The 27,546-nt window shown below is 44.2% G+C and overlaps 1 protein-coding gene across 5 annotated transcripts in view; it reads left to right on the top strand.

The window, feature by feature from the left end:
- B4GALNT1 (beta-1,4-N-acetyl-galactosaminyltransferase 1) overlaps positions 1 to 27,546 on the top strand; it is a 556,280-nt gene that overhangs the window by 475,042 nt on the left and 53,692 nt on the right. For all 5 annotated transcript variants that reach the window (XM_069230844.1, XM_069230843.1, XM_069230845.1 and 2 more), the window contains 2 exons: positions 7,832 to 7,924; positions 8,593 to 8,783. In XM_069230844.1, the coding sequence (XP_069086945.1) occupies positions 7,832 to 7,924; positions 8,593 to 8,783 (284 nt within the window). The remainder of the gene's footprint in view (positions 1 to 7,831; positions 7,925 to 8,592; positions 8,784 to 27,546) is intronic.

The raw sequence follows: 27,546 nt of genomic DNA, 5'->3' as shown, positions 1-27,546 counted from the left end.
GTGTCTGGCATGGTCTGAAGAGTCATAAGGTGAACTCAGGACTACACAACCTTGGTATTTGATGCGGGGACATTTAACAGCACCGGCCACTGCTTATGAGCAGTGCTGTTGGCACCGGCACTCATCATGTTACAAATTAAGCGTTGCCAAAGGGACAGCAGATAGTACGAGCAGCCGAGAGAGGAGAGAGCCAAACACCAAGAGGACGAGTAACGTGAGAATCACATGTCAAAATTGCCATGTCTACTTCACCCCAACTGGAAGCCCTGACAGGCAAGTAGTACAGCACTCGTCCATCGTGGGAAGGAGCGTATTGGGAACCAAAAGCATCCCTAGCAAAAATGTTCAACCCACACCGCTCCCTTCCTCCCCTTTCACTTTCTATCAGTTCATTCGCATCCCCTCCCCTCTCTCTGTTTCCTCTCTGTGTCTCTCCGTATGAAACCTTCCTCCCCTTGACTGCTGCAATAAGCCCGGGGGTACGAGAGCAAGTGACTGAGGTGGCCTCGGACCTTCCAAAGCAGCCTGCCTCCAATGCCCCCAGCCCTCTGGGGAGTGCCAGACAGGAGAATGGTCATTCATTCACTGAGGAAAGGACTGATGAAAAAACATACAGGGTCAGGGCAACACCAACAGGGTCATGGGGAACAGGCGGTTCAATATCAACATCCACATCCTGCAATTATTGGCAAATCACTTAATCGCTCCATGCCTAAAAAATAAACGTGTCCTTGTGTATTGTAACTGGAACTGCTGCGCATGTAACGCGCTCCAAAACCATCTTATCAAGCTAACGCTACATAAAACGAAATATAAAGGTTGTGGGTGGCTCGTGTGGCGAGAGAACGGAATGGAAGTAAATTCACTAAAAATTGCCTTTAGTTCTAGGAAATAAGGGGCAGATTTATGGAAAGTGGCGCTGCACTGACTGAGTGCAGCGCCACTTTCCCTGCGCCCATTAGCACCCCCCCACCTACCGCCACCATGTGTGCACCGTATTTAAAATTCGGTGCACCATGGCGCAGGGTAGGGGGCAATAGCATCATTTCTCATTACGCTATTGATGTACTGTGCAGGAGTAGCGCCACAATATTGGCGCTACTCCTACAGAGTACCAAGGGCTCCATTCTGAAGAATGGAAGCCCCCTTTTAACGTCTGCTCTTGAGCAGGCGTTAAAAGTGCCATAAAAATGGCGCAAGGAAACCTCATAGATTTCCTTACGCCATTTTTCTGGCTCGCCTAACGGGGCAATGCCCCCTTTGCATACATTATGCCTGGCGCAGGCATAATGTAGCACAAAGGTTTACAGGGTGGTGCAATACATGCATTGCGCCACCCTGTAAATACAGCGCCGAGATTTAGGCCTCGTTGGGCCACATTAATGTCATAAATAATTACATTAATGTGGCGCAAGGTGGTGCTAGGGGACTATTAATATCCCCCCTAAGTGTGTTCTGCTTTGAAGATAAGGGACGTGCCAGTCTCCGGGGTGAGGCCTCGCCCTCGTAGAGTAAAGGTTGACGGGCGAGAAAATAAGATGTATTTAGCCAGGAGTTACACACAGCCGCAGATTTCTTTTTGCCTGCAAGCTAGTGCTAACAAACTTATTACCCTTGACACATAATAAAAAATGTTCAGAGAGCGCGATCTCCCTAGCTCTACCAGCGGGTGCAGGTGCACTCGTTGTGTAAAATAACTATCCCAGTTTTGGCAAATAAGAGGGGTGAGCAAAAACTGAAAAATGGATTTGCCAGGATCACTCATTTTGGTCTATTTGGGGACGCCAGGATTAGAATCCATGACAGCGATTTAGAGTTTGGCAGACAGGGTACTTCGTGGCAAAAGCAACAGAGTACTGTGCCTGTCACAAACTCGCTACGCCAGCCTGATATAGAAATGGGAGGTCCTTAAGTATTAATTCCCCTGATGGCCTGACGAACGGGGCCGTCGTAGGGAGGATATTAGATGCCCCCCTGTTTAGGATGTATGGTGTAACATACCTTTTTTTCCAGTCTGTCACTGCCAAGAAAAAACTGGTGATAAGGGAGAGGAAAACAAGCACTAGAAATGCAATAGGTCTCGCTTTTGTTTGAGTTAGAGCTATTGGCATTGTAAATGGCAATGGCGTTTACCTATGTTTTATGGAGTGCATGTATGTGGTGTGTAGTAGAAATAATGTGAGTTGGATTGGATTAGTTGTGGAATTATGTGTCAATGGCGTTTACCTATGTTTTATGGAGTGCATGTATGTGGTGTGTAGTAGAAATAATGTGAGTTGGATTGGATTAGTTGTGGAATTATGTGTAATGGAATGGTGTGGAGTGGAATTATGTGGTGGTGAGCTTTTGAATTATGTGGTTAGTAATTATGTGGTATTGAGTGCACTGGAATTATGTGCACTGGGATTGTGTGTTATGGAGTGTAATTATGTGGAATGGCAGGGTTGTTGAATTTTATAAACTATCTACTTGTCCATGGGACAGGTTGCTTCATAAATCTACTTGTCCTGTTGTTGCCATGTAATTCGGTTAACAAATTATGGCAGCAATCTCATTATGTAAGAACTCAGATAATAGCCGCTCTGATTATGCCAGCGCTCATACTATTGTAGGGTTTGAATACAGGCAAATCACTTATTTTGCACCTTTCAGCAGATTTTCATACTGGGGCTGGAGATAGGATAATCAATAGTTACAGGTTGGAATGCCCTTTGGACTCTGTACAAACCTGCTAACTTGCATCCTTTAGGGATTTTCACCAGCTCTTCTCTAATCTTTCCTATTCTGAGAAAGATAGGTCATTCACTTCCTATGTGGGCAGAAATAAAACTTCTTCCAGGGTTGGGAAAAAGTGGTAGGAGAGAAAGTGAACCTGCAATCGCTCAACAGATTTTCGCGTGAGTAAATCTACTTATGCATATTTGCCTGTGATAAAATGTAATTCACAAACATTTTCTAGGAGTACGATATCTAAGCCTATGTCTGTGAATTCTTGTGAATTCATGAAAGTTGTAAATCTGCATTAATACAAGGACATATACCATGGGCGCACTTTTGTGATTTTCATTAAGAATTGGGCACCTAATTGGTTATCCAAGACCTTTTGTTTTTATTAAATCTCTCTCTATTTTTCAACTGGCTTCACCTTGAGTGACAGCATTCACCTCTTTACCAAGCCAAGGAGCATATTGGCACATAAAGTCATTTTATTCAGTTACAGGAACTACTGTGGCAATGTGTGCTTTTTGAGACCCAATAAATATTTTTGCCTTTTGCCTGTGTTTATTATGATGGTGAGGACCCGGCACCTCCCACAACAAACATATTTCACAAACACCATGTCAAAACAAGACACACATTGAAAAAAGCAAAAGGCTGATCACGAATGTCAGATCTTTTGGCTTTGCCAATGCTTGTTTAATTTCATGTTTCCCATAATCTTGTTGAAACAGGTTACACTACTTTTTCCATTTAGAATATTTTTGGGAAATACTAGCATGCATGAACACATTTGACTAAATGATGTTTCAACGCAGTGGCAGTTACAATTTCATAGTAGTTCAGCATACCTTTTTTCCTAGTTGCATTTTTAGTGAGCATTTCATATTGAAAGCAAAGAATCACTCTTGCTTTCAAGCTTTTGCAAATATTTGCATCTACCCAGAGAGCATTCTGGGAGCATTATACATAGTCTCTGATTGTTAAACCTTGTAAATGGGCCTATCAAATTTTTGTACTGGAACCACTGTCAGTAGTGCAGAGCGAGCTTAGAGTATTGTCTTAAGACTGCCCTCCCTAATAATAAAGGCTTTGCATTAATGAACCATAAATACAAGTTTGAACAGTACTAACTTACAGACACAAATACTACCTTAACTGCCCTTCCCTGATCCATGGTGTGGTGCTGTAAACTGGCAGCCAAAGGGTTGATGCTGCCAAGGGTTGGGCCTACTTGTCCCAAGAACAAAATTGACATGAGAACTTGTCTTTGACCCCAAACAATATGTCCTGGGCATCAGGTGTCAGGGATTTCACACCCCTAAATAAGCATTGTGGAGGTTGATTATATGGTGTGATGTGGAATTGTGTGTAGTGGATTAAATATGTGGCGTGTGATTGTTTTGTTGAGTTTATTTATGTGGTTTGGCGTTGAATTATGTGGTGTGGATTGGTAATGTGTGGAGTTGAATTGTGTGGCATGGAACTGTGTGGACAGCTTTGTATTTTCGGTGTGAAAAAAAACAAAAAAGGTTGGAGCTTTGGATTTACAAAAAATTGAAAACTGATGTTTGGACACATAAGTGGAGCCTTTATGGTGCTCCTTGTCATTATGTGTATGGGCAGGATGGAGTAGCCACAGAGGCAAAAGAAAGAATTACCACAGAAAGAAAGAGGCAGAAGGTTCCACCTACCAGAGGAGAGAAGCTATTGTAAGAAGGCTGCCATAGAAATGCTGGTTCCTGCGGAGATTGACAAGAAAAATCACTAATAGGCAGAATTAGAGACTGCAGCAAAATGGTATTGCGTGCAAACATACCAGTGTGAATTCAGGGCAGAACACGTAATGGAATCATTTAGCAGGGGGATACTTGGGCATTCAGATAATGCACCAGGCCATGAACAGTTGGCAGGAACATTTTCAAACTGAGTCCCCAGAAATTCACAGGGCACACAGTTTAAGTTACAGAAGAAAAACATGGCAAGGAACACATTTTCAGACAAGATTCTTCACAAAAAAAATTCAAAGCAACAACATTAACAGTAAATTTGAAGCATTTAAATTTTAACTGCAGTGTTCATGTGAATTAAAAAAAAAAAGAACATTTTAAAAATATATTAACCCACATAAAATATTAAAAATTTGAACTGCCAAGACAGTCACCACCACGTTTTTAAAAAATTACGACAGTATTTAAATTTTAAAATTGAAAACTGAACTTGAAATAGTTTAGGTCCGGCTATTAGCATACATTAAATCATACAAACATGATTAATTCGGCATGTGGTGCACTTACTGTATTCTCTGCTCCCACAGTAAGAAAGAAAATAACCAACACAAGGCCTTCAAAACAATCACTTCTGTAACAAATTCAAGCCATGGAAAAAGTGTCACAATTGCTTCTCAACTGATGTTTTGAAGCTGCGCATAAATCCATTTTTATACTTAGTTTACTAGCCCGAAGAAAATGCTTATTGATGTTGTGCTCACCACGAATACTCAGTCACACCCACCACAAATACTCAGTCACACTGGGAAATGAAGAAAAGGTCTAATGCTAGCAATTTCTGACAGACTAAGGGGCATATTTAAACTTGTTTTGCGCCGAATTTGCGTCATTTGTTTACGCAAATTCAGTGCAAAACTAACTCCATATTTATACTTTGGCGCTAGACCCATCTAGCGCCAAATTTATGTAGTTAAAGTAATTTTTTGGACGTGGAAACCTACCTTGCCTTAATGAGATGCAAGATAGGCTTTCTCGTGCAAAAAATGACTCTATGACCCTAGCGCCATATTTATCCCCCCATGCGTAAATCAGGCACGGGGGAGGAGGGGTAAAATAAGGGTGAAAAGCTTGCTTTGCACCATTATTTAACGACCGGGTCAGGGCAGGCGTTAGGGGATTGGTGGGCCTATTTCAATGGTGGAACACCATGGAATAAGCCCACAGGTGCCCTCCGCAGGCCCCAGGGACACCCCCACCCACACCGGAGGGACAGTGGAGGATGGGGGACCCCATCCCAGGTAAGTATAGGTAAGTACTGGTAAGTATATATTTTTTTAAGTGCCATTGGGGACCCTGACATGGGCCCCCATACATGGCACTGGGTGCAATGGCCATGCCCAGGGGACTCTGGTCCTCCCTGCTGGCCATTGGTGTGGTGGGCATGACTCCTGTCTTTTCTAAGACAGGAGTCATGTAGTATGGATGGTTTTACATCAGAAAATGACGCTAGGCTGGTTAGAGTGTTTTTTTTTTTACTCTAGCCTGCCTAACGTCATTTTTTGGTGCAAAATCCCGTTTTCCCATACTGTTAGCCCCACCTGGCTAACATAATTTTTTCTAACGCTAGCCTACCCTTTGCACCGGCTTGCACCATTTCATAAATATGGTGCCTGGCTGGTGCTCAGAAGTGGTGCAAGCCGGTGCTAAACTTTTTGCTGCAAAACTGCATTAGTGGAGTTTTGCAACAAAAAGTATAAATATGCCCCTAAATGTTTAGCCAAGCACAAAAACACCACTATACCATGTGCAGAGGACCGCTCGTGCTATCATCCGTTCAATGTTTTCTTTTATGACTGCTACTTCGCCCGCTTTGGCCAGACGATTTGCTGCCATGTGTACGGTGGTGGGGTAACGATTGGTGCGGGCTGGAGAAGAGCAAACGGGTGAAAAGAGCAACACCGAACTGTTAGAGCAAACAAGGACTGCTAATAATATACATTTGCTGCTGTCCTGTGGGCCTTTCTGGAGCCCAAAAATGAGTTCACACGCAGACGAAAGGTCAATTTGTGATCATACTGACAGTGCGCATTTTACAAATAAGATACTATGGTGAAATGCCATTCAAAACATTTACAAAAAAGACTCGGAAAGAACAGTTACAGGAGTAGAACTGCAAAAATGTTTCACTACAATAAATGTTTAGGTAAAATAAGATTGAAAAATGAATGGACGCATTAAAATGGTAGATTGTTAGTGCAAAGGTTAAATTGAAATAGTGATAAAATATAGCTATAAATACAAAATTTCTTATTGAGGAGGGAAATCAAATAATTCAGAGATCAGCTATCAAGTTATATTTTAATAATCCAGCTATGGACCACAAGGCATATGCTTTGCAAAAATGCATCATCCTATTTATACTTGCCGATCGGAGCACAACAGCTGAGTCAAAGGCAAAGTGAAGCATGCAGATTGTTAAAGGGGCAGGCACCAGACATTGTGGGGAGTCAGGCAAACACGACAACGACAAGCAGCAAAGTAGAGGGGCTTGGGGGACTGGGAAAATCCTCTCACTTTGGAGAAAGAAAATTACCTTGAGCCTGGCAGTTGATGTCCTGTCTTTGAAGGCACAGCAAATGTGTGAAGATTACGTGAATTACAGCCCTGTTTACATAAACAGAAGTCAAGCACAGGCAAACAGTAACAGGAGCAGGGAAGAAATCAAGCACTCTGGTCTAATGCTCTTAGAGAAAAGGAAAAGTAGTCCCTAAATGCATGCTACAATGGGACAAGTGGAAGGGTACAAGTACTGGGGCACTGCTCCATAGATTGAAAAAAAGGACAAATAGCAAAGATTGACCACTAGCGAGCAAGGATTTTTAAAAGACAATGAAACAAACAGATGAAAAGCAGTAAGCCCACAAAGAAATATATACAAAAGTATATAAAAGAGTTCTTGGAAGCTCAATCTAAAAATAATAATGACCCCCACGCCCAGGTAGAAACCCCCCAGGGTATGGGTGTCATTACTTTTTTGTTTATCAGAAACAAACCCCCAGCTTTGGGCACTTGTTTCTGAAAAAGAAAAAAATGTTAACATTTTGGTGGACAGCTGTTAAAACCAATGGCGACTGTCCACCAAACTTTACTACAATGAAAAGAGCTGACATTATCACAGTTCTTTTTGATGTACAGAGTTTATTGCTGGGCCGTGTTCATCTCTAAATTTGGGGGACGGAGTACTGGCGGGATGGTGGAGGTAATTGTCCTCTACCACCCCGATGTACACTACTCTGCCGTCAAACCCTAAATCAGTTCACTGGATGGCGCTTGTCGGTCTAGAGTACCTTCATATCCACTTCTTGTGCTTTCTTGTTTTCCAGTGCAGTTTGAGACTGAGAATCATCAGACAGCCTTCAGCATCCGAATACGGAATCCTGCCACACCAAAGCTGTATAATCCAGGATCCTCCAGCTGTAAGTTTTAACCAGCGACGTAAGATCTCAGGCGCTGTTGCTTAACTTTTTTTTAATTCTGTGACAGGAGAAGGGCAGATCCGAAAGTCTGAGAGTTTTTGGAGAGTAAATGAATGCTCCTATGAAAAGAAGCTGGTCCCCTAGAATATGAAAAACCTCCATTATAACGATATTGTTTTTAGAAATGAAAGCTATATTCCCCTGATTTAAAAATTAGGAGCTGTTTCATAGGCTAACTCTGAGGGATTCCCAGATGAGTTGGTGCCTCTCCAAGTACAGAAGGATTGGCACAGAGTCATCCACTAGTGACTAATCCTGCCCCAGTCGTGCATGCAGAGCTCAAACATGTTGGGGAAGCCTCTTATGTTCGCATCGGCCATTCCAACTCTAAGGCCCATATTTATACTTTTTTAGCGCCGCATTTGTGTCATTTTTTGATGCAAAAGCAGCGCAAACTTACAAAATACAATTGTGTTTTGTAAGTTTGCGCCTCTTTTGTGTCAAAAGACGGCGCTAAAAAGTATAAATATGGGCCTAAGTATCAGGGTAAATCGGAGGTGCAGGTTTTTGAAAGGAGGCCTTTTCCTAATGTAAAATATGCCTTTCCCACCCCTTATGGCCTTTGTGGTTCTCAGGCGCTTTCTCTTTTATTTCCTACCCATTTCCAGTGGAATATAACATCAGCACGCTGGTTACAATTGCCACAAAAACATTCCTTCGCTACGACAAGTTGCGGACGTTGATAGACAGTATCCGGAAATTTTATCCTGCGGTCAAGATTATCATTGCGGATGACAGCGAGAAGCCAGAGAAGGTGGAGGGCCCTCACATCGAGCAGTACTTCATGCCTTTTGGGAAGGTAGGGTGCATGTTAGCCCTTGCCTTGGCTGAGGAAACGTAGAGAGAAATTGAATACATTTAAGCCTTGCAGAAAACTACTTGCACTTTGCGAAAGAATCACATTTAGCCATTGGGCAAATAGAGACAACATCCCGATTCTCAAACACATAAGCAGCCTGAGGCCTACTATTTTTGTACATTTACTAATTTCCGGGAATTTTCATTAAGCCTAAAGTAGGTACTGAAAACTAATAATTTATCAAGTTTGGGGAAACCATCTGTTCCCCTGGACTTTATTATCTTTGTTGATTTTTAGCAGCCATGCTATCTGCAGGCATAGCTTTGAGGTAAACATATGTTTTTTTTCTCCATATGCATAGACATTTTCTTTGTAGGGAATTCCCTCTTACACCCCGAGAAAATATGGGAATGGTTGGGACCGTATCTCCATACACAGTACAGGCCTGTACACTTAAAAAGGCCTCAAATGCTCAAAAGGTCTGATCAGTTGGGTCCAAAGTGCAGGGGCGTAGCTTGGTCAGTAATATGCGGGGTGCAGGGGAGGGGTGAGCATCAGTTTTTTAAACAATCAGGTTGGCATATAATCTTAAAATACATTATAGGAAAATCAGGGTGGGTAAGAGGGGGCTAAGGGGAAGTGGAAAGGGAGAGGAATGTGGATGGGCAGGAATACAAAGAGAAAACATTTGGTAAAATAGCTATTATTTTTGTGGACTTTCAAGACAGAGAGTGAGTGTGTTTGCATTTTTGTCTGTGTGTATGGAAACATTCCTGGTGAAATCTGACAGACATCTCACCATACTGGACTGAAAGCACCTGAACCCAACTATCTATCAGAAAATATATTTATTAGAGGGGTGTAACACCTAAAATCCACTGACCCCACAACCCCGAAGCTTCACCCTTGGTAATATATTCCTATTGTTCAGTGCTAGGCCACTGGCAAGCAATAGATGCAAAATGTGTATTTGCAGACAGTAAAGACAGAGGGGCAGATTTGGTTCAAGATAGAGGAGGAAATATAGAAATAGAATATGACTTCCTTGTGAAGCAGAGCTGAGAGCTTAAGTAATGTTGCACTTTACAAAACTCATAACAAGGAGCATTAAGAAAATCTGTTCCTTTTGAATATATGCGAGTCTTGAGAGTGAGAGAACATAACAAAATTGTAGGAGGAGTGAAACTACAACTCCCCCGGCGTGGTCCAAGATCACATAAATGGGGGCATGTATAAACCAGAACCGTGATGAGGTTCGTGGGGGCCCTGGGTACAGGCATATTTGTGGGGACCTTTGGGTATTAAGAGCTCAATTTCGAGTACCCTGCGTAGGAGAGGGATCTTTAATGCACCTGATAAAATGTGTTACCCCACATAGCAGAATTCAACACCCCTCTTGGAAAATAGAGCTTAAATGTAAGATATGACACATTCACATGTTATGTAGTATGGATTTTCTGCCTTTCTTTAAAACCGTGAGGGTGTGTGTGTTAACTTTTTAACTTGTGCGGAAAGGGAAGATAATTTATGATCAGGTAACAATCTATGACAAAGCAATAGGTTGAAGGAAAGTTTTATGAGTTGGTAACCTTTCCCTTTGCACGTTGCACTTCACACTTTATCTTTCTGAGGAGCCCAAGGTGGATGTAAGAAGCACACAAGTGGTGACCAAATCCACTCTCCAGCTTTAGCTGTTGGGCTCTTTTGGTAACCCTGGCATCTTGTAGGAGAAGGTCTCCGGTGGGCTAGTATTCCTTGTGTTGCCACCATTTCACTATTCAGGGGCTTCCCCTCTGCATTCCTGCAGTGAGCAAGCCAATGGCGTGTGGAAATTGTGCCAGAGACAAACTTGTCTGCATCCGTCAGTTTTTCAAAAGCGCAAGACGCCAGACATGCTTCCCATTTGAGCCTTCCTATCAGGTATTTATGAGAGGAATTACCAAAGATTAGAAATGTATTAGAAATTGAGCGAGCTAAATGGAGTAATAAGCAGACAGAGGGCCTCATTACAACCTCAACCGCCGAGGCTGCGGGAGCCAGAATACCGCCATTGCCGGCGGTATTCCTGGCTCCCTATTATGACTTTTCCGCTGGGCCAGTGGACGGTAACAGTGTTACCGTCCGCTGGCCCAGCGGCAAAGTCACATCAACATTGCTGCCGGCTCGTAATAGAGCCGACGGCAATGCTGATGTGCAGCGGGTGCAGTAGCACCCGTCGCGCATTTCACTGCCCGAAATTCGGGCAGTGAAATGCACGACGGGGCTATGCCTGGGGGCCCCTGCACTGCCCATGCCAAGTGCATGGGCAGTGCAGGGGCCCCCAGGGGCACCTCAAGTCCCCTTACCGCCAGCCTTTCTATGGTGGTGTTTACCGCCACGGACAGGCCCGCTGCCCTGGGGATTATGCCGCCTGGCGGTATGTTGGAGGGGCCGGCGGTATGGCCGTGGCTATTGCGCCACGGTCATAATAGCTGGCGGAACACCGCCAGCCTGTTGGCGGTGTTACCGCCAGCTTACCGCCGGCCGCCAGGGTCGTAATGACCCCCAGAGTGCCAAATTAGAATATAAGCCGAGACTTGTAGTGTAACAGCAGACCTGAGATTAAAGGGCATGTTACTTAACTGCTGCTTAATGACTCAGCATGCAGATGAGATTGCTCTCCTCCTTGAGTCATAGAATCTAGACACTTAGGGGGTTATTACAACTTTGGAGGAGGTGTTAATCCGTCTCAAATGTGACGGATATACCACCAGCTGTATTACGAGTTCCATAGGATATAATGGACTCGTAATACGGCTGGTGGTATATCCGTCACTTTACCGTCACTTTTGGGACGGATTAACACCTCCTCCAAAATTGTAATAACCCCCTTAATACTTAATAGAAGCAGGGCTCACGGGACGGTCAGGGCCAGGCTTTCATGCTGCAATCCCTGTGAGGTACAAAGTGACTAGGATAGACAAAGAAATAGGGGCAGGCAGGGGCCTAGCAGTAATTTACTGGTCACACCTAAAAATCTCAAATGGAGATTTCACAGATTTTAAGGAGGCAGAAACACTGCTTGTTGGATATGGCCTTGTTAAGTGGATTTCCCTGAAATGTTTTGCTTTTTCCTCCCGGCTTTTTGCTGACTCTTTTGGCATAGCCTTAGAACTCTGGGTACTTTTCCACCATACTGCAATGTGAAAGTGCTTGCACCCTTCCTACATGGGCCAGGAAGGGGCTTGTATGTGGGCTGTTGAGGTGCTGTACCCAGGAGTGCCTTGTAAAAAGGTACACCACATACCTGGGGCAGGTACAACCTTGGCTACTGGTGGGCCACTGTAGTAAATGTGGTTGTGATTGGAATCGTCCTGTGTGACTCCATTGCACACCCGACAAAGCGCCTCCATCCAGGGAAAAGCGGATCAGTATGTCTTCATGTGCCACCAGAACCATCTGGGGCTTCTCAAGTCATCGCGCCCCAGGCATTGCACCTCCTCCCAGGGAGGTGCAGGATTTGATAACTGTTGTGTATTAGAGTGCTTGCCTGGGCACCACTGTGACCAGTGTTTGTCCCCCAATGACCCTCCAGCATGCTTTGCAGGCATGAGTCCATGCCGGAACACATGGTGCGTAGACATCTCAGTGAACTTCCCGAGTGGTGGCCAAACCTCACTTTGTTGACTATTATCTGCTCCGCTGGTATTTCTTCCTTGCCTCCAATATTGTGCCTGAGTGCCTGAACAAGTGGGACTCCGGCCGTGTGTGCCCTAGCACCCGGGGGAAAGGCTGTTCACATCTTCAGCTAGTGGGTTGCGGGGTAGTAGGGCCAGTTGAAGGGTGAAGGAAAGGGCGAGTCTGCGAGCACAGTGGCAGCTAACCTGCTGAATATCAGTGCACCGCATTAGGGTGCTTGGAGAAAAGGTATGTATGTGCGTAATTTATGAGCCTCCTGATACCTGTGGCACCGCTTGGCGGTATGGAGTGAGTGTGTGGGAGTAATTGCGGGTGATTATTACACTGTACAGTCATGTTGCCAGTCAGGTTAATCCTTGCCAGAGGACTTATAAGGTTGATATTAGATTGTATGTGCAGCCCAGGCCGCAGAGCTAATTTGCTCTGTATGTACATATTGCTGCTATCGTTGTGAGCCAGGATGCACCCTAGGACTGAGTATAATTGAATTGGGTTGTCGTTAGGGTGGGTCTCATGCTGACAATGTTTGGCACTTCCTGTGGGTGCCAGGAGGGTTTGAAATATTTTTCTCACGTGTAAATACTGCTAATGTTGTTTTAACACAGTTGAGCCTAGTACTGCTAGTGTTGTTTCAAATGGTGATTCCTGCCCAGAGTTACATGTTATTCATGCTGTGTTTATTAAAGTGTGTATTGAATACAAAACTTATTTACATACACCTCGTGTGAAGTCACTTTTGTGACGGTCAGTGTAATTGTTGAGTGGTATTGCTGTGCCATTGCTTTACACATTGCCCCTGTGATATGCTTGACTGCTCTGTGCCAAGCTACCCAAGGGTAAGCGCAGGTTGTACAGTGATTGTAATCACCCACCCCTGATGGGAGTTGTGAGTTCTGCCTGGCTAGGGCCCAGCCTCAGCCAACCTGTATGCTCCACCTCCAACACTGCTTTTCTCTGTAAAAGCCTCAGAGGAAGAAACTACGACTTGCCTATTAATATATCAACCACCTACTTACTGCTCCAGTTTTGGAAGTAACTTAACAGATTTTGTTAGCCCGCATCTAGTAAAGTCATCTAACCTGTGTATTATGGGGAATTTTAATATTTGACAGGGCATGAGCATACATTGTGATCTGAAGGATTTGCATAATTTCATGTCAGCATTAAACTCCCAGTAACAAGTGCTTCCTCCCATTCTCAAGAAAGGACATCTAATTGACCCTATTTTTACAGGGAACGACTCAGTGAAAGTGGGAATTCTGATTAACCTGCTATGGTTGGATTACTATGGGATACCTTCCAACTGGAAGATAAAATACTACATAGTCCAGGAGGCTTTACAAGACCCCAGGCAATTGGACGCTCATGGACAAAAGTCACGGCGTATGCTTTTAATGAAGGCCTGAATGACCTCCTTCACTTGTGGAGTGAGAACACTGGGGATGTAATCCAGCTGGCAAAGTAGACTGATAGATGGATTACTGATGCACTAGAATCTATCACCCCACAGAAATTGAAGAGCAACTAAAAGACGCACTACCTAATCCTCTGGTATACTACAGACTTGGTATCTACTACACACCATAACAAAATTTAGAGTGAAGTTGAATACCATTTTCCAAGGAAGATAAAAATAATTATAAACTTGAACTGAGAACTTTGCAGGTCAAGTAAGAAAACGTACTGCTCAAATAGAATTTCAGAGGCTCAGAACTTTGATCATGAAGTATTTAGAGGTGTAAAAGACCTATCTTTTCCCTCCTTCTCCAGAACAGAGACTGTGGCATCTGTAGACATGTGCGAAGCTTTTGCAGTCTTCTTCTATGAGACAATAAATAACAGTAAACATTTCAACTGTGATAACTTTGGGGAGATGACTCTTATAAACTCCCAGGCACCTCCTTATTCGACACCGTCATGTTTTGAACCATTACAAATTAACACAGTAAAATCATCAATCCCAGCAATAGAATTGGAGTAGCCAATGGATCCTTGTCCTGCCTCCTGTTTCCACCTGGTGGTGGACACTCTGCCACCAATGTTTACAAATCTGTGTAATGTGTCAAGTAACTCAGCTGTCTGCCCCCAACAGTGGAAGGATCCGTATTCTAAAACAAAAACCTTCACACGACGTTCTCTAACAATCAGACTACATAGACCCATTTTGAGTTTGCGTTTTGTTGCAGAAATTCTGGAAAGAAGCATTGATATTCAACTGAAAAGTCACTTGGAGACTAATAAAACTGATTGACAAAAAAACCAAATGGAATTCAGATCGTCCCACTGCACAGAGACTGCTGTAGTTTCAACCATGGATGATATTAGAATGTTATTGGATGGAGGTTGCAATGGAGTACAGATCCTATTAGATCTTGCAACTGCATTTGAAACCGTCTCCCAATTCCTTCTGGTGCACTGCATGCGTGCACAGGCCATGCAAAGAAAAGCTTTACACTGTCTTTCTCCTTTTTAGTCAACCGGAGGCAAATGGTTAGGATGTAAATGTTCTCCTCAAACAGTAGAGTTCTATTACGCAGGGTACCGAAAGGCTCTATTCAGAGCCCCACACTGTTTAATGTCTATGTCTCTGCGCTGGCTATGCTGATAAAAATGTGGTTTATTCCTCATATTATTTGCTGATGATACCCAAATTCTATTGTCTGGTCTCTGTGGTTGACAAATAGGAAGTGGCTGCCAACTTTCCTGAATGTGTGGCTTCACTGAGAAAGTGGATGTGTGGCAACGCCCTGAAAATTAAAAGAGGACAAAATGGAGCTGCTGTGTTTTGGGCCACTGGTAATTAACCACTCTCCAAACTGGTGGCCCACATAACATGGAGATGTCCCTTCTTCACTACCTGCAGCAATAAATCTTGGTGTTATGGTCAACAAGCATCTTACAATGAATAAGTAAATAAACAGGGACTCTGCCTCCTGTTTTATGCCTTTGAGGATGCTACACAAAGAGCTCCCAATGCAACCAAAACAAACTCACAAGAGAAATATCTAGGCTACAATTTTATCTCACCTGGACTATAATGCCCTTTGTTCAGGACTAACTATGAAAACAATAACACAGCTACGGGGACTCCAAAATTAGACGGTGAGACCCTTAGTGGGCTATAAGCATCTTGAGACAGTGACACCAGTACTAAAAAGCATTCACAATGCAGTAAGTCTCACATTCACTTGAGTTGGAGCCATTTGCATTGTAAATTTATAACTGGACTTATTTTTCAAACATTAATTGGTCATCCCTGCCGCATATTTTGGTCCTTTGTGCTACATAATTTCAGTGGCCTGAACAGCTGGGTGCCGAGAAGCACTGCAAAGTGACAACCCAGACATGCTCACCCTGGCCGGAAAAAGGCACCTCAGACCTCCGGCCGGGCGAAAGCATCGAAATTAAGCCCAGAACAGCCAGTGTTGGTGGTTGCCAAGGAGCCCTCTGTACCACGGCAACCAAGACAATCCCCAGCCGGCCAGAGGCAGGCACAGCAAACCTCGTCCCAGGCATCCTAGAAGAGTGAAGGGAGGAGGCACAGATGCAGCCACCCACAGGCAGTCACGCCTCCCTCACTCACCATAAACCTGCCGGCTCCCGCTGCATTCCAAATGTGTAGAAATCACCAAAATAAGTCAGTGTGCATGCCGCTGAAAAACAGCTCTCTGCGACCTCCCTAATCTGCTAGTCCAGCAGGAAAGAAGCTGCTGACAGTTGGTGGAACACGCGCGCTGTGTCTGCCCATGGATCGTGTGGAGCACAAACACTTTTGCGCTCTTTGAAACTTTAAATAGGCATGCCCTCCACGTAGCGCAGACACAAAATAAATAATGTGACGTACCTGATAGACATGCAAGACGCACCAATACCGCCGATCGAGTTTACGCTGTATGAAACTTCTAAGCACCATATCCGCCATGAGCATGAGCGTGAAGGAGAGAGACAGAATAAAAAAGTAGTTTGCCTACTGTAAAAAATATTGTCAATCATGTAACTATTCATGTAACAGGGTCGGTCCCCAATGCGGTAACAAAACCACCCCAAGGCGGGACAAACGTTAAACATTTACCAACAACATCCAGGGATTTTTAAATGGCAAGCCCAGGACTAAATATAAGTGATGGGCGTGGTTAAAGCCCACAGAAGAGATTACAACACGTCAGGAAGCAGAGCTTGTGCGCTGCTATGCTGAACCTAAAAAGCTGCACTGGCTGCCTGTCTGCAAAGATTTATGATTGAATTTGCTTGTTTGGCCCAAAGAGCCTTCTATAAACAGGGCCCGGAAACCATATCAGATACATTTCAGAAATACCTCCCCTGTGGACATTTAGGTTCTGCCAGTGTCTTTTGTTCATAGTCTCCCGGATTCATTTTGTTCGGAAGAGTGGGAGATACCTGTGACTCCTGGGCCCTAACCTCTGGAAGGTCCTCCCATTGACCAGAGAGGCGAAAGTAACCATCTTAGGTTCTGCACATGTCTAAAGGCATGGCTGGCCAAATACTCTGTTCTTGTATCTTTTCAGTCTCCCAGTGCCAGGACACCATGCCAGGTTATCCGTGGTACTATTATAAATTATATCATCATATCTCCATGACATTTATGTTGCTTAGTCTTATATGCAGTTTTTGACATTTCTAAGTGCAGTAAAATGTCAGTTGTTGCTTAGTTTCTAGTGCTCGGTGAGAGAACATGTAGTACATTGTTCATTAGTTGGCACACTTTTGTGAACATTGCACCGAGTTAGCCGAATAGAAATATGTGACCTCCGCCATCCCATCCTACTGGCTCCAAAAAGAGGAAATTAATATTTCGTAAAATAGCGAGAAGGGTTTGTGGTGCTGACACCTCTGCAGATAGAGTCAGGGAGGATGAGTAGAAAACGAGAAGGATAATTTAGCTTAAGCCTTAGTACATCACACTGATTAGGGTGGGTAGAACCTGCTCGTTGCTCTAACACCAATATGACCAATGCGCTCAAACAATATATTTTACAGAGTCTACGCATAGCAAAGCAGCGTAAGTCTTTCTAATGCTTTCCGGCTAGAAATCAGAGAGTTTCTAGTGCTCAGCGGGCGAGTTTCCAGTTACCACAAAGGCCCACAGAGGCAGAACGGGCTAGATTTGTGCGTAATGATTTTTTTTTATCACCAGAGGTAATCTTGGGTAAAGACCGATTACTGGGCTAAATTTATCATGCAGAATTAATTTTTACCATGCACTTATGCCAACCGTGCAATTTCCTGTCACAAAAGATTTTGTACAGAGAATAGCGTGCAGGAATTATGCAGCTAGATGTTTGATGCAGCCACTTGAGGGGGGCTAGCAATGTTCTCTTGATTTTGTTTGCAAGCGCATAGCTCCATGCTACCTATTATTTTAAAATTGATACCGTTCCCATCTTAATACACTCAAAAGTCTATACTTCTTGCAGCGATGCATGTATTATTCACGGAAAAGAAAGTATCAATAGCACACACATGGACGTCAATTCAAAATGTCAGGGGTAGTGCAATTGACTTCACACGCCACTTGACTTTTACTTGCATTCACACATACGTACACATACACATTCACACACTCTCACATAAACACACACTCACCAGCAAGCGCTCATACAACATACATTAAAAAAAAAAAACTCAGCTGCCAGAGAGGGACATATTCCAGTTAATTGCACTCCATGATGTATTACACAAATAGTGAATATTATTATTCACTCCTTGCGTAGCAAAACAGTTGGCGTAAGACCAGGAACGTGGAACCCCCAACCGACGCCCATTAGGACGAGCAACCCCTGTGTTACACGCACTCATTTCACCTCCTCTGAGGCCAAGGGTCGCAAAGGCAGTAGCGACCCCTGGCGATCCTTAGATTACGTCATTGAGCGCACAGCCCTACCGTGGGCAGGGTATTCCGCAGGGTTATTGCTGTTAGTGCTGAAAAAGAGGCCCATGGAGGAAGCAGTGCTTTAAATGGGCCGGTACTGTCCGGTACTGAGTACCCTCACTTCTTTAAATTGAGAGGGGGAGTACCTGCTGTCATAAATTTAGTGAGAGTACCGTCCCTTCTCAGGAGCAGACAGGTACTCTAAAAAGTGAGTACCTGCACTTCTATATTTCCATTTAAAGCACCTGGAGGAAGTACAATAAACTGGTCACTGGTGGCCTAAGGGGAGCAGGGTACAGTGAGTACAAACTTTAAGAAATTCAACATTTCTGCAGGGCACAAAGTTGTGCAGTTACCTTTTTTAACACAAGAAAATCATGAAAAACTGCATCTATTCGGGGGTCTGCAAAATATTTATTCCACAAGCGAAATTGGATGAAATTCGTAGTGATTGCACTTCCTGAAATGATAGTGTTTTTGTATACTCACGCTTCAGAAGTTCTTGTGCAATAACATTTTGTGGGAAAATTCCTTTCCATTTTGTTCCAGTTTAATAAGTGACAAAATCACTCCAAATTATGTTTTTCAGAAGGCAACTCCATACAAAAGATATGACTTTTTTTCTCCCAGAAGATGGTTTTTTCACCTTTTTGCCAACAGTTGTCATGAAAGTCAAGACAGTCCTGCTATTTGACCTAACCCAAGTCATCGAGGTTTGGGAGCTTTTCGATTTTGGGATAGCAGGGTTTTGAAGGGCAGGGTTCAATTGCCCCAGTAGTGGTGTTGTGAGTTCTGCTACCGGTGGAGCTGGGGAGTGGGGGGGACGCTACTTTCCAGAGCCGTGTATGGATCCCAGTTTGTCGACAGTGTGCAGCTGATGACAACTGAAGGTACACTTGCAAAGCCGTGCTCACATCCATATACTTGTAAAGCAGTGATGCTGACTGTCATGATTTAGGTGCATTGTTCAGCTGTGTAAGGGCCCCAGTACTTGAATACCAGGACGCATTGCTTGTCAGGAGTGAGCTGGGTTTATCTGTACTTAAGATAAAGGGAGAGTTGTGATTTTGTCTGAGGTGCATTGGCAGAGCTGCAAGTTCAAGGCCCCTGCAGCGTTATTATACGTCTTCAGAAAAGAGTGCTCCCAGATATAATCTCACAACATGATACAGTTAGATCCTCTTAACACGGGCAGTCATCATTCTTAGCACTACCAATTCACAGGTGAGCAATTTTCCCAAGATCACTCGGTGTGCTCGAGAAGAGATTCAGAGAGATGTAACTTGTGGCTACTGTCTCAAGGCAGCCTCCCCTACGCCATGTAACCTTTAGAGACGGTCTAAACAGGCAAACTAATTATTCTTCTCAACACAGAAATATCTGCAGTCGTCTCCAGAACCCTCTTCCATCTGTGAAGGTGCCGAAGAAGGCGAGTGGGGAGCAGGTTATTGAGCGTGGGAATGTGTTGGGAGTGTTTTCTTCTGTAAGCAAGATGGCTGCTCCCTGGTGCAGCTGTTCCTCCCTGCTTTATGTTTCTCCAAAGAAGAGCTTCCTGCTTAACAAACGTCTCTCATTTGTAACTTTTGCAAATCTTTGTTATTGCCAGTACGCCCATTTTCTGCTCAGAATAGCACTAACAAAGACTTGGGCTTTCAACTTAGAACGGACAGAGTGTGTTTTGTCGGGTGTTCACATTTTAGATCCTAAAGCCCAGACGTCTAAAAAGAGGTCATATTATGTCCCTTTCTGCAACCACAGGTCAAGCTGTTCAAACATTTCTTGCACGCAAATTACCTGTTTTGTTTGTGCCAACCCACTAAAAAGGGATTCTGAGCACACAGTCCTCTGTGACAGATGCATCTGTCTTTTGGTTGTGGAGCAAGTGAGGCTTCCTGGGCTGCACAATGTATCACCCATCTTGACAGAAGAAATCTTGGAATCCATGTTTGCACTATTAATTTCTTCATCTCTACACATGGCTAGCTATTAATGTATTTCCCTGTGCAACATATTGCTCCACAAATTGGCCAGTGACACTTTGTGCACCACCACACATAACACCTGTTTTTTTCTGCCATAGGAATCACTCCATCCAGACTCTATGCAGTGTTTCATTTATGTGAAAATGGTTGTATGCCTTTTATTCTACGCAACAAACAGCCTACCTGTCCTGGTACAACTATGCAATGTTGCTACTGGACAGCCTATGGTGGCAAAACCCAGTAACAGGGTAGCCGCACTCCTTTGTCTTCTATATCATGATGAACTCTCTCTTTTAGTGCACTGATGTACAGTAACCTCAGCAACACACTTCACAAGGGCACACTTCACAACAAATTGAAGACTATCATTCAGAACCCTGGACAGAATCCAAAACGGATCTTCCTCCTCCCCACGCCTTGGGACCATACACCCTTGTCAAGGTCTCCTGGGTTCCTTGAAAATGTAAATAGCCACTGTGTGACTGACAAAGTGCTTCTAGACCCTAGTAGGGGTAGTTATGTGCTAGACAACAATGTCTTCCTTTGACAAAGGCAAGAGGATATATTTCATAAGATGGTGACGAGTGAGGTTAGACCCAGTCTTGAACAACATTCTTATTCCCTTCCTGTTTCTTAAAGTTCACATGTCTAGGGCCAATTTTCAACCCTTAATTTTAAATGAACCCTAATGGTAAAAAACGTCACTAAAACATAGAATTTTACAGTAAGTACGCAACACAGGCCCATTAAGTAAACCCATTTTCCACATACATTTCAGTAAAATGTTCCTTATGAGTTTTCATAACAAAACATCAGGCACTGTCAACAGTTCACATAGGTAGACATCAGCATAACACTTCTAAGTGCTAGCAATTTACACAGTTTCAATATGGGGCTTCGTCCATCTTGCAAGTGAATAGTTCAACAAATGCACTATCATCACATCATGTAATTCTGACAATAACATCACTGCCTTCAGCTCTCCCCCCCATAAAATTCTGTAAACAGAATTGAGATTTTCCTAGCCTTGGTGTCTGAAAGGCTAGATTTTATTAAAGACACGGAGGCGAGTATTATGCAGTCTTTTCTTGCTTTAATTACGAACAGCAGCCAAGCAAGAACTACAGTATCCAGAAACAAAAGAACTACAAAATGACCTCATAGTGTAGTAACCAATGGGATATCACAATGCACTACTAATATCTTATCTGCGAGCAACAAGTCCTCTTTTCTTGATGCGAACTAAAGAGGAGAAGTAACCAAAACAATCACATAGAACATAAAAACCAAAGTCATAAAGTCCATGCAACCATCTCGAAGATGACGGAGACCGAAGGACGACTGGAAGGCATAGTCGATGTCGCACAAATCCAAGCTTGGTAAGAGACGTTGGTGTGTATCACGCTGAGCCAACACCGGAAGAGGGAGTTGGTACTGAAAGAGAGAAACAGGGCGGGTTAAATCGTGGTGGGATAATACTCGCCTCCGTGTCTTTAATAAAATCTAGCCTTTCAGACACCAAGGCTAGGAAAATCTCAATTTTATTACAAGACCGGAGGCTCCTATTATGCATGTTCAAAGCATTGCAATCACAGAATCTGAGACATGAGAAATCGGTTTACAATAAAAAGTTCTAAACGTATTTTCATTCGACCAGTCTGCAGATCTGAGAATATCCTGTAAAGAGGAACCTGCCCAAAAAGCACGAGAGGCCATAGCCCCCCTGGCCGAATGGGCACCAAAGGCACTAATATCAATGCCAGCAAGGGACATAACCCATTTAACCCAACGAGCCAGGGTAGGGGAAGACACAGGAAGGTGAGGTTTCTGAAAGGAAATAAGTAGTTGGGATGAAGAGGACGATCTCAAATCTGCAGTACGGGTTACATAAGTTTTTAAGCAATTTGCAACACATATATTGGGTTGAGAGGGAAAATATGGATAATTAATACTAGACAAGTTGGTTTTCGTACGTTTTTTGATCTGAAACGAAACACCAAGGGGAGAAAAGAAAAAGGAAGTAACATCCAGTGCTCTAACATCTGAGATCCGCTTGATAGAAACTAAACATAAAAGCATGGTTAACTTAGCCGAAAGCTGTTTGAGAGATAATAATTCATTATCAGGCCACGAGGTAAGAAAACGCAACACCAGAGTAACATCCCACATAACATTATATTTAGGAGACGGTGTATTAACGTATCTTACTCCCTTTAACAATTGACAGACCAGGGGATGCTCTCCAACTGGCCTACCATCAACTCTTTGATGCTCCGCAGAAATGGCAGATCTATACAAATTAATAGTGCGATAAGCCTTACCTTGAGAAGCCAAAGAAGCCAAAAAATTTATAATTAATACTACATTCGCTGAAAAGGGATCTGAATTCCTGTCCAGGCACCAGCTGCACCAAAGGGACCAAGCTGACTTATAGGCCCTGGAAGTTCCCGGGGCTCTGGCCTGCTGGATAAATTTAACAGCGTCCTCCGAAATTCCTGAGACTCCCCAGGACGACCCGAAACTTTCCAAGCTATGAGGAACAGGGATCCGTCGAGAATCAACTGATGTTGATGGCCCTGAGGATTCAAGAGGAGATCGGGAAATTGGGGCAGCCAAAGAGGCGGAGCGATCGCCAGCTCTAATAGAGTCGGATACCACGGTTGGGTCTGCCAGAAAGGAGTTACAATCACCAGAATCGACCGTTGCCTGCGCACCTGAGCGAGGACTCTGGGGATGAGAAGGAAAGGGGGAAAAGCATATAGAAGGGAAGTCGGCCAAATCTGAAGAAAGGCATCTGTGGCCAGGGCTTGTGGATCTGGCCTCCAACTGAAATATGAAGGAAGGTGAGAATTGAGGCGAGAAGCAAACAGATCTATAGACATTTCTCCAAAGACAAAAGAAAGGTGACTGAACACTGAAGGGTGCAGTTGCCAATCGCTGGAATCGTGAAGGTGTCTGGAATACCAATCCGCTACTGTATTGAATCTGCCTGGCAGGAAAACCGCCTTGACAGAAATCCGACGAGGCAGACAATATTCCCAAAGATGTTTTGCCAGAGAGGAGAGTATCTTTGACCTGGTACCTCCTAGGTGATTGATGTATCTGACCGCGGACAAATTGTCCATCCTGAGAAGGATGGTGCAACTTACCCTGTTCTTTGCAAAAGTGCGGATGGCAAAGGAACCTGCAAGCATCTCTAAACTGTTGATGTGCAAGAAGGACTCCTTCAGAGACCATGCGCCCCAGTCAAGAACTGACCACATCTCGCGCCCCAACCCGTCCGACTTGCATCGGATTCTAATACAAGATCTGGGGCGGCAGAGAAGATAGTTCTGCCGTTCCAGGCATCTAGATGGGTTAGCCACCACTGAAGCTCTTCTTTGGATTCGGCATCTAAGACCAAGGGATCCGAATAAGCGAGACCCTTGTGAAGATGACGTATTTTGAGCCGTTGCAGGGCTCGATAATGTAAAGGACCTGGGAAGATTGCTTGAATGGAAGAAGCTAACAGACCTACCAGGCGTGCCAGATTTCTGAGAGAGATCTGCGGAAGGGAAAGGGAGTGGCGAATCTCCTTCTTGATCAATGAAACCTTGTGTTGCGGGAGCTGCAACACCGATAGAGTGGTATCTATTCGAAAACCGAGAAACTCCAAAGATTGAGTCGGAACTAAAACCGACTTTTGCACATTGATGAGAAAACCTAAATCGCGAAGGAGGTTTAGACACAGTTGAAGATGATCTAGAAGTAGATTTTTGTACTGTGCCATCAAAAGGAAGTCGTCCAAATAGAGAATTAAACGCACCCCGTGAGACCGGAGAAAGGCTGCGACGGGTTTGAGAATCTTGGTGAAACACCAAGGAGCGGAAGAAAGGCCGAAGGGAAGAACTCGAAAGTGGTAAAAAGAGTCCTGCCATTGGAATTGAAGAAACTTCCTGTGTGAATGATGAATTGGGACTGTGAGATAGGCGTCTTGCAGATCCAGTCTGACTAGCCAATCTCGGTGAAGCAGAATGTCCCTGAGATGGAGAATAGTCTCCATCTTGAAGTGACGATAGATTATAAAATTGTTGAAAGCCTTGAGATTCAACACCAGACGAAATTTGTGATTCTTCTTCTGAACTAGAAAGATGGTGCTGAGGAAGCCCGAAGAGTCGAATTGAACAGGCTCTATTGCGCACTTGGCCAGGAGAGATTGGATTTCGACGCGCAAAAGCTCGTTTTGCTCTTGGGAAAAAACTAGGGGTATAGGGACGCGACTCTGAACTGGCATCTGATAGAATTCTAACTGGTACCCTTGAACAGATTGAATCACCCAGGGATCTGAGGTGAGAGAACGCCATGAATCGAGACACAGAGCTAATCTGCCCCCTACAGGAGGAAGGCCAGAAGCGGAAATACTTACCGGAGGTTTGGTCTCCCCTGCTGGAGTAACCTCTGGACCGGTAGCCTCTTGAACGACGGGGATAGAACTTCGGTTTGTATCCTGAATATAATTCAGGTTGAGATTGCTGGTTGAAGGAGTCTCTGTTGGAATATTGATTCCTGATGGAGCGGCCGGCAAAGCGACTCCTGCCTTTGCCGGCCCTGGCAAAAACCCGAGACGAAAAAAATTTCTTCATCGAAAGCTGGGCCTTATCCAGAGAGGCAAAGGTGGACACATATTTGCCCAAATCTTTAATAAAAGAATCTCCAAATAACAGGCCTTTGGCCAAAGGACCCTCATCTTTTGAGGCCAGAGAAGTTAATTTGGGATCGATCTTTAAAAGCAGACTCTTCCTCCTTTCAATCGAAAGTTGAGTGTTGGCGTTCCCCAGCATACAAATAGCACGTTGCGCCCAGTTTGAAAGGACCTCCGGATCAATAGGGTTACTATCCATTTTTGCTTCTTCCGCCAAATCAAAAATTCTGGTGAGAGGGCCCACCAAATCAAGAAGCTTGTCCTGGCAACCCGACCAGGCTCTATCCACGCCCTTTTTGGGATCCTTGCCGAATTTTGAGAAGAACATCAGCATGTTAGGATCAATTACCGGAGTTGCTGTTATATTATCCGGAAGAGAGGGACGAGGACACTCTGACTTGAGTTTATTACGAGCGGCCTTATCCAGAGGGTGACGTAAAAAGAAAGAAACATAATCCGCCACATGCTCTGATGGGTACCACTCCTTTGAATTTGGATGGACCATGAAGGAGGGATCAAATAAGGGTTCACCAGCATGGTCGACTAAATCGTGAGACACTAGGTGTACGTCACCACCGTCAGGAGGAGAAATTCTATGCCTTTTCTCCAGAGGCCCATAAGAAACTGGATCTTCTGATCCTTCCACATCGCCCTCATGGCTGGAAACATTATCATCGTCATCCGTGTCTCTTAACTGCGAAATATATAAAGGAGAAGGAGGGGGACCCGATTTATAGACCTCTCGGGTGGAAGGACCAGAGGAAACGCCTTTGGACGTCATTGGGAGAGTGGTCGCACGTTTCCTGCTCTTATTAAGAGGCAACTTGGAAGAAGACATCATCTTTGAAACCGAGGCTTCAAAATTTTTGGTAACCTCAGACATGGAAACTGAGACTGCCTGCTGTACAGAGTCCCTTATGAAGGACTTCAAACTCTCCTGAAACACCTGGGAATCCTCTTCCCCAGCCATAATGTAAAAACACACTGGTCACCGAAGGGTTAATTTTTTGAGGTAAAAGAAATAGGAGTGTCTGAAGGGGCGGGACCGAGCCAAGGGAGGCGGTTCAATGCAGTCGAAGTCGACTGACAGACGTGGGCAGGAGTTGAGAATACCAAACGAGACAAAGTGAGCCAATTATGCTCAAATAGTAAGCAAACCCGGTCGGAAATAAAGACGCGACGCGAGTATCAGCTGACAAGGTATGCCGGCCCAAAGAATGTGAGGAATGCTACGCGCGCGCTGAAAGGAATGCGACGCGCTCGAGCGCGCGTCCTCAACGGCCGAAGACGGCCTTTGAGAGACGCTGTGTCGGAAGGACAGAAAAAAGGACGCGCGTTCCCTTATAATAACCGCGCGCTAAACACACAAGTTTCACAATGCAATGGTAATATAGAAAAACACAATAAACAACCGAGCAAGTAATGCAGGTACTTATCTTGACTGCGAGCAGCAAGAAAAGAGGACTTGTTGCTCGCAGATAAGATATTAGTAGTGCATTGTGATATCCCATTGGTTACTACACTATGAGGTCATTTTGTAGTTCTTTTGTTTCTGGATACTGTAGTTCTTGCTTGGCTGCTGTTCGTAATTAAAGCAAGAAAAGACTGCATAATAGGAGCCTCCGGTCTTGTAATAAAATTAATAAACGTCATGAGTGAATTGTATAGAGCTGTATATTGTGTGGAGCATGATGTGATCCGGCCAGAGGGGCTCGCCCTTCAAGTTTTGGCAGTCTTCAAGACCATCCCAACCCCCTCCGGCATCTATATCTGTAACAGGTGAAGTGCTTGAGTGTGTGTGGGTAGGCTGTGAGGAGAAACCCCTTGGTCAAGAAGGACACCAGAGGACCCCACGTATATTCAACATTTTTAAAATTATCCAGGAGTATCTCCACCATATGTTCCATTGTCAAAGCCTGCCATAGCCTGGCATGCCACTGAGTGATTGAGGGCACATCAGTTTTTATCAATGCTGAATTTAGGGCAGTTTTAGCGGCTCTCAGACACAACCAAATCATCGAGGGATCACTTGAGGTTTGGCATTTAACAGACCTGTCCCAAGAGAGTAAACCCAGAGTGTAGCAGGTACGTGATAACCCAAAATCTCTTTGATTTGTGCTAGAATGTCAGACCAATAAGGGAGGATCTTGGGGCAGTCCCACCAGATATGACAGAAGTCCCCAAGCAACCCACTAACCCTCCAGCACATATCTGAAGTGTTGGGGAAAAATCTCTTGAGTTTGCTAGAATAAAGATGCAATCATATAAAACTTTATAGTGATTGTCCCTCATTCCCGTAGAGTGCTTAAACCGTGGGATATTGAGCTTCAGGAATTGTCTTCCCCTGTAAAATGGACAAGAATTCCATAAGTCGGGGTTGGGTACTAGTGGAGGTGTCTATCAAAAGAGCATAAAAAGGAGGTAGCTTCCTTTGTTCCCCTTGGGTGTCTAACAAATATTTTAATTGGGAAGAGGTCCCTCGTAGCGGCCTCCCACACATCAGGGTGGAGTTCCCAATGTTAAATTATGTGT

Source organism: Pleurodeles waltl, chromosome 4_2 (assembly GCF_031143425.1).
Source record: "Pleurodeles waltl isolate 20211129_DDA chromosome 4_2, aPleWal1.hap1.20221129, whole genome shotgun sequence".
In the NCBI taxonomy this organism is placed as follows: Eukaryota; Metazoa; Chordata; class Amphibia; order Caudata; family Salamandridae; genus Pleurodeles; species Pleurodeles waltl.
This window is presented reverse-complemented; position numbering and strand designations above follow the sequence as displayed.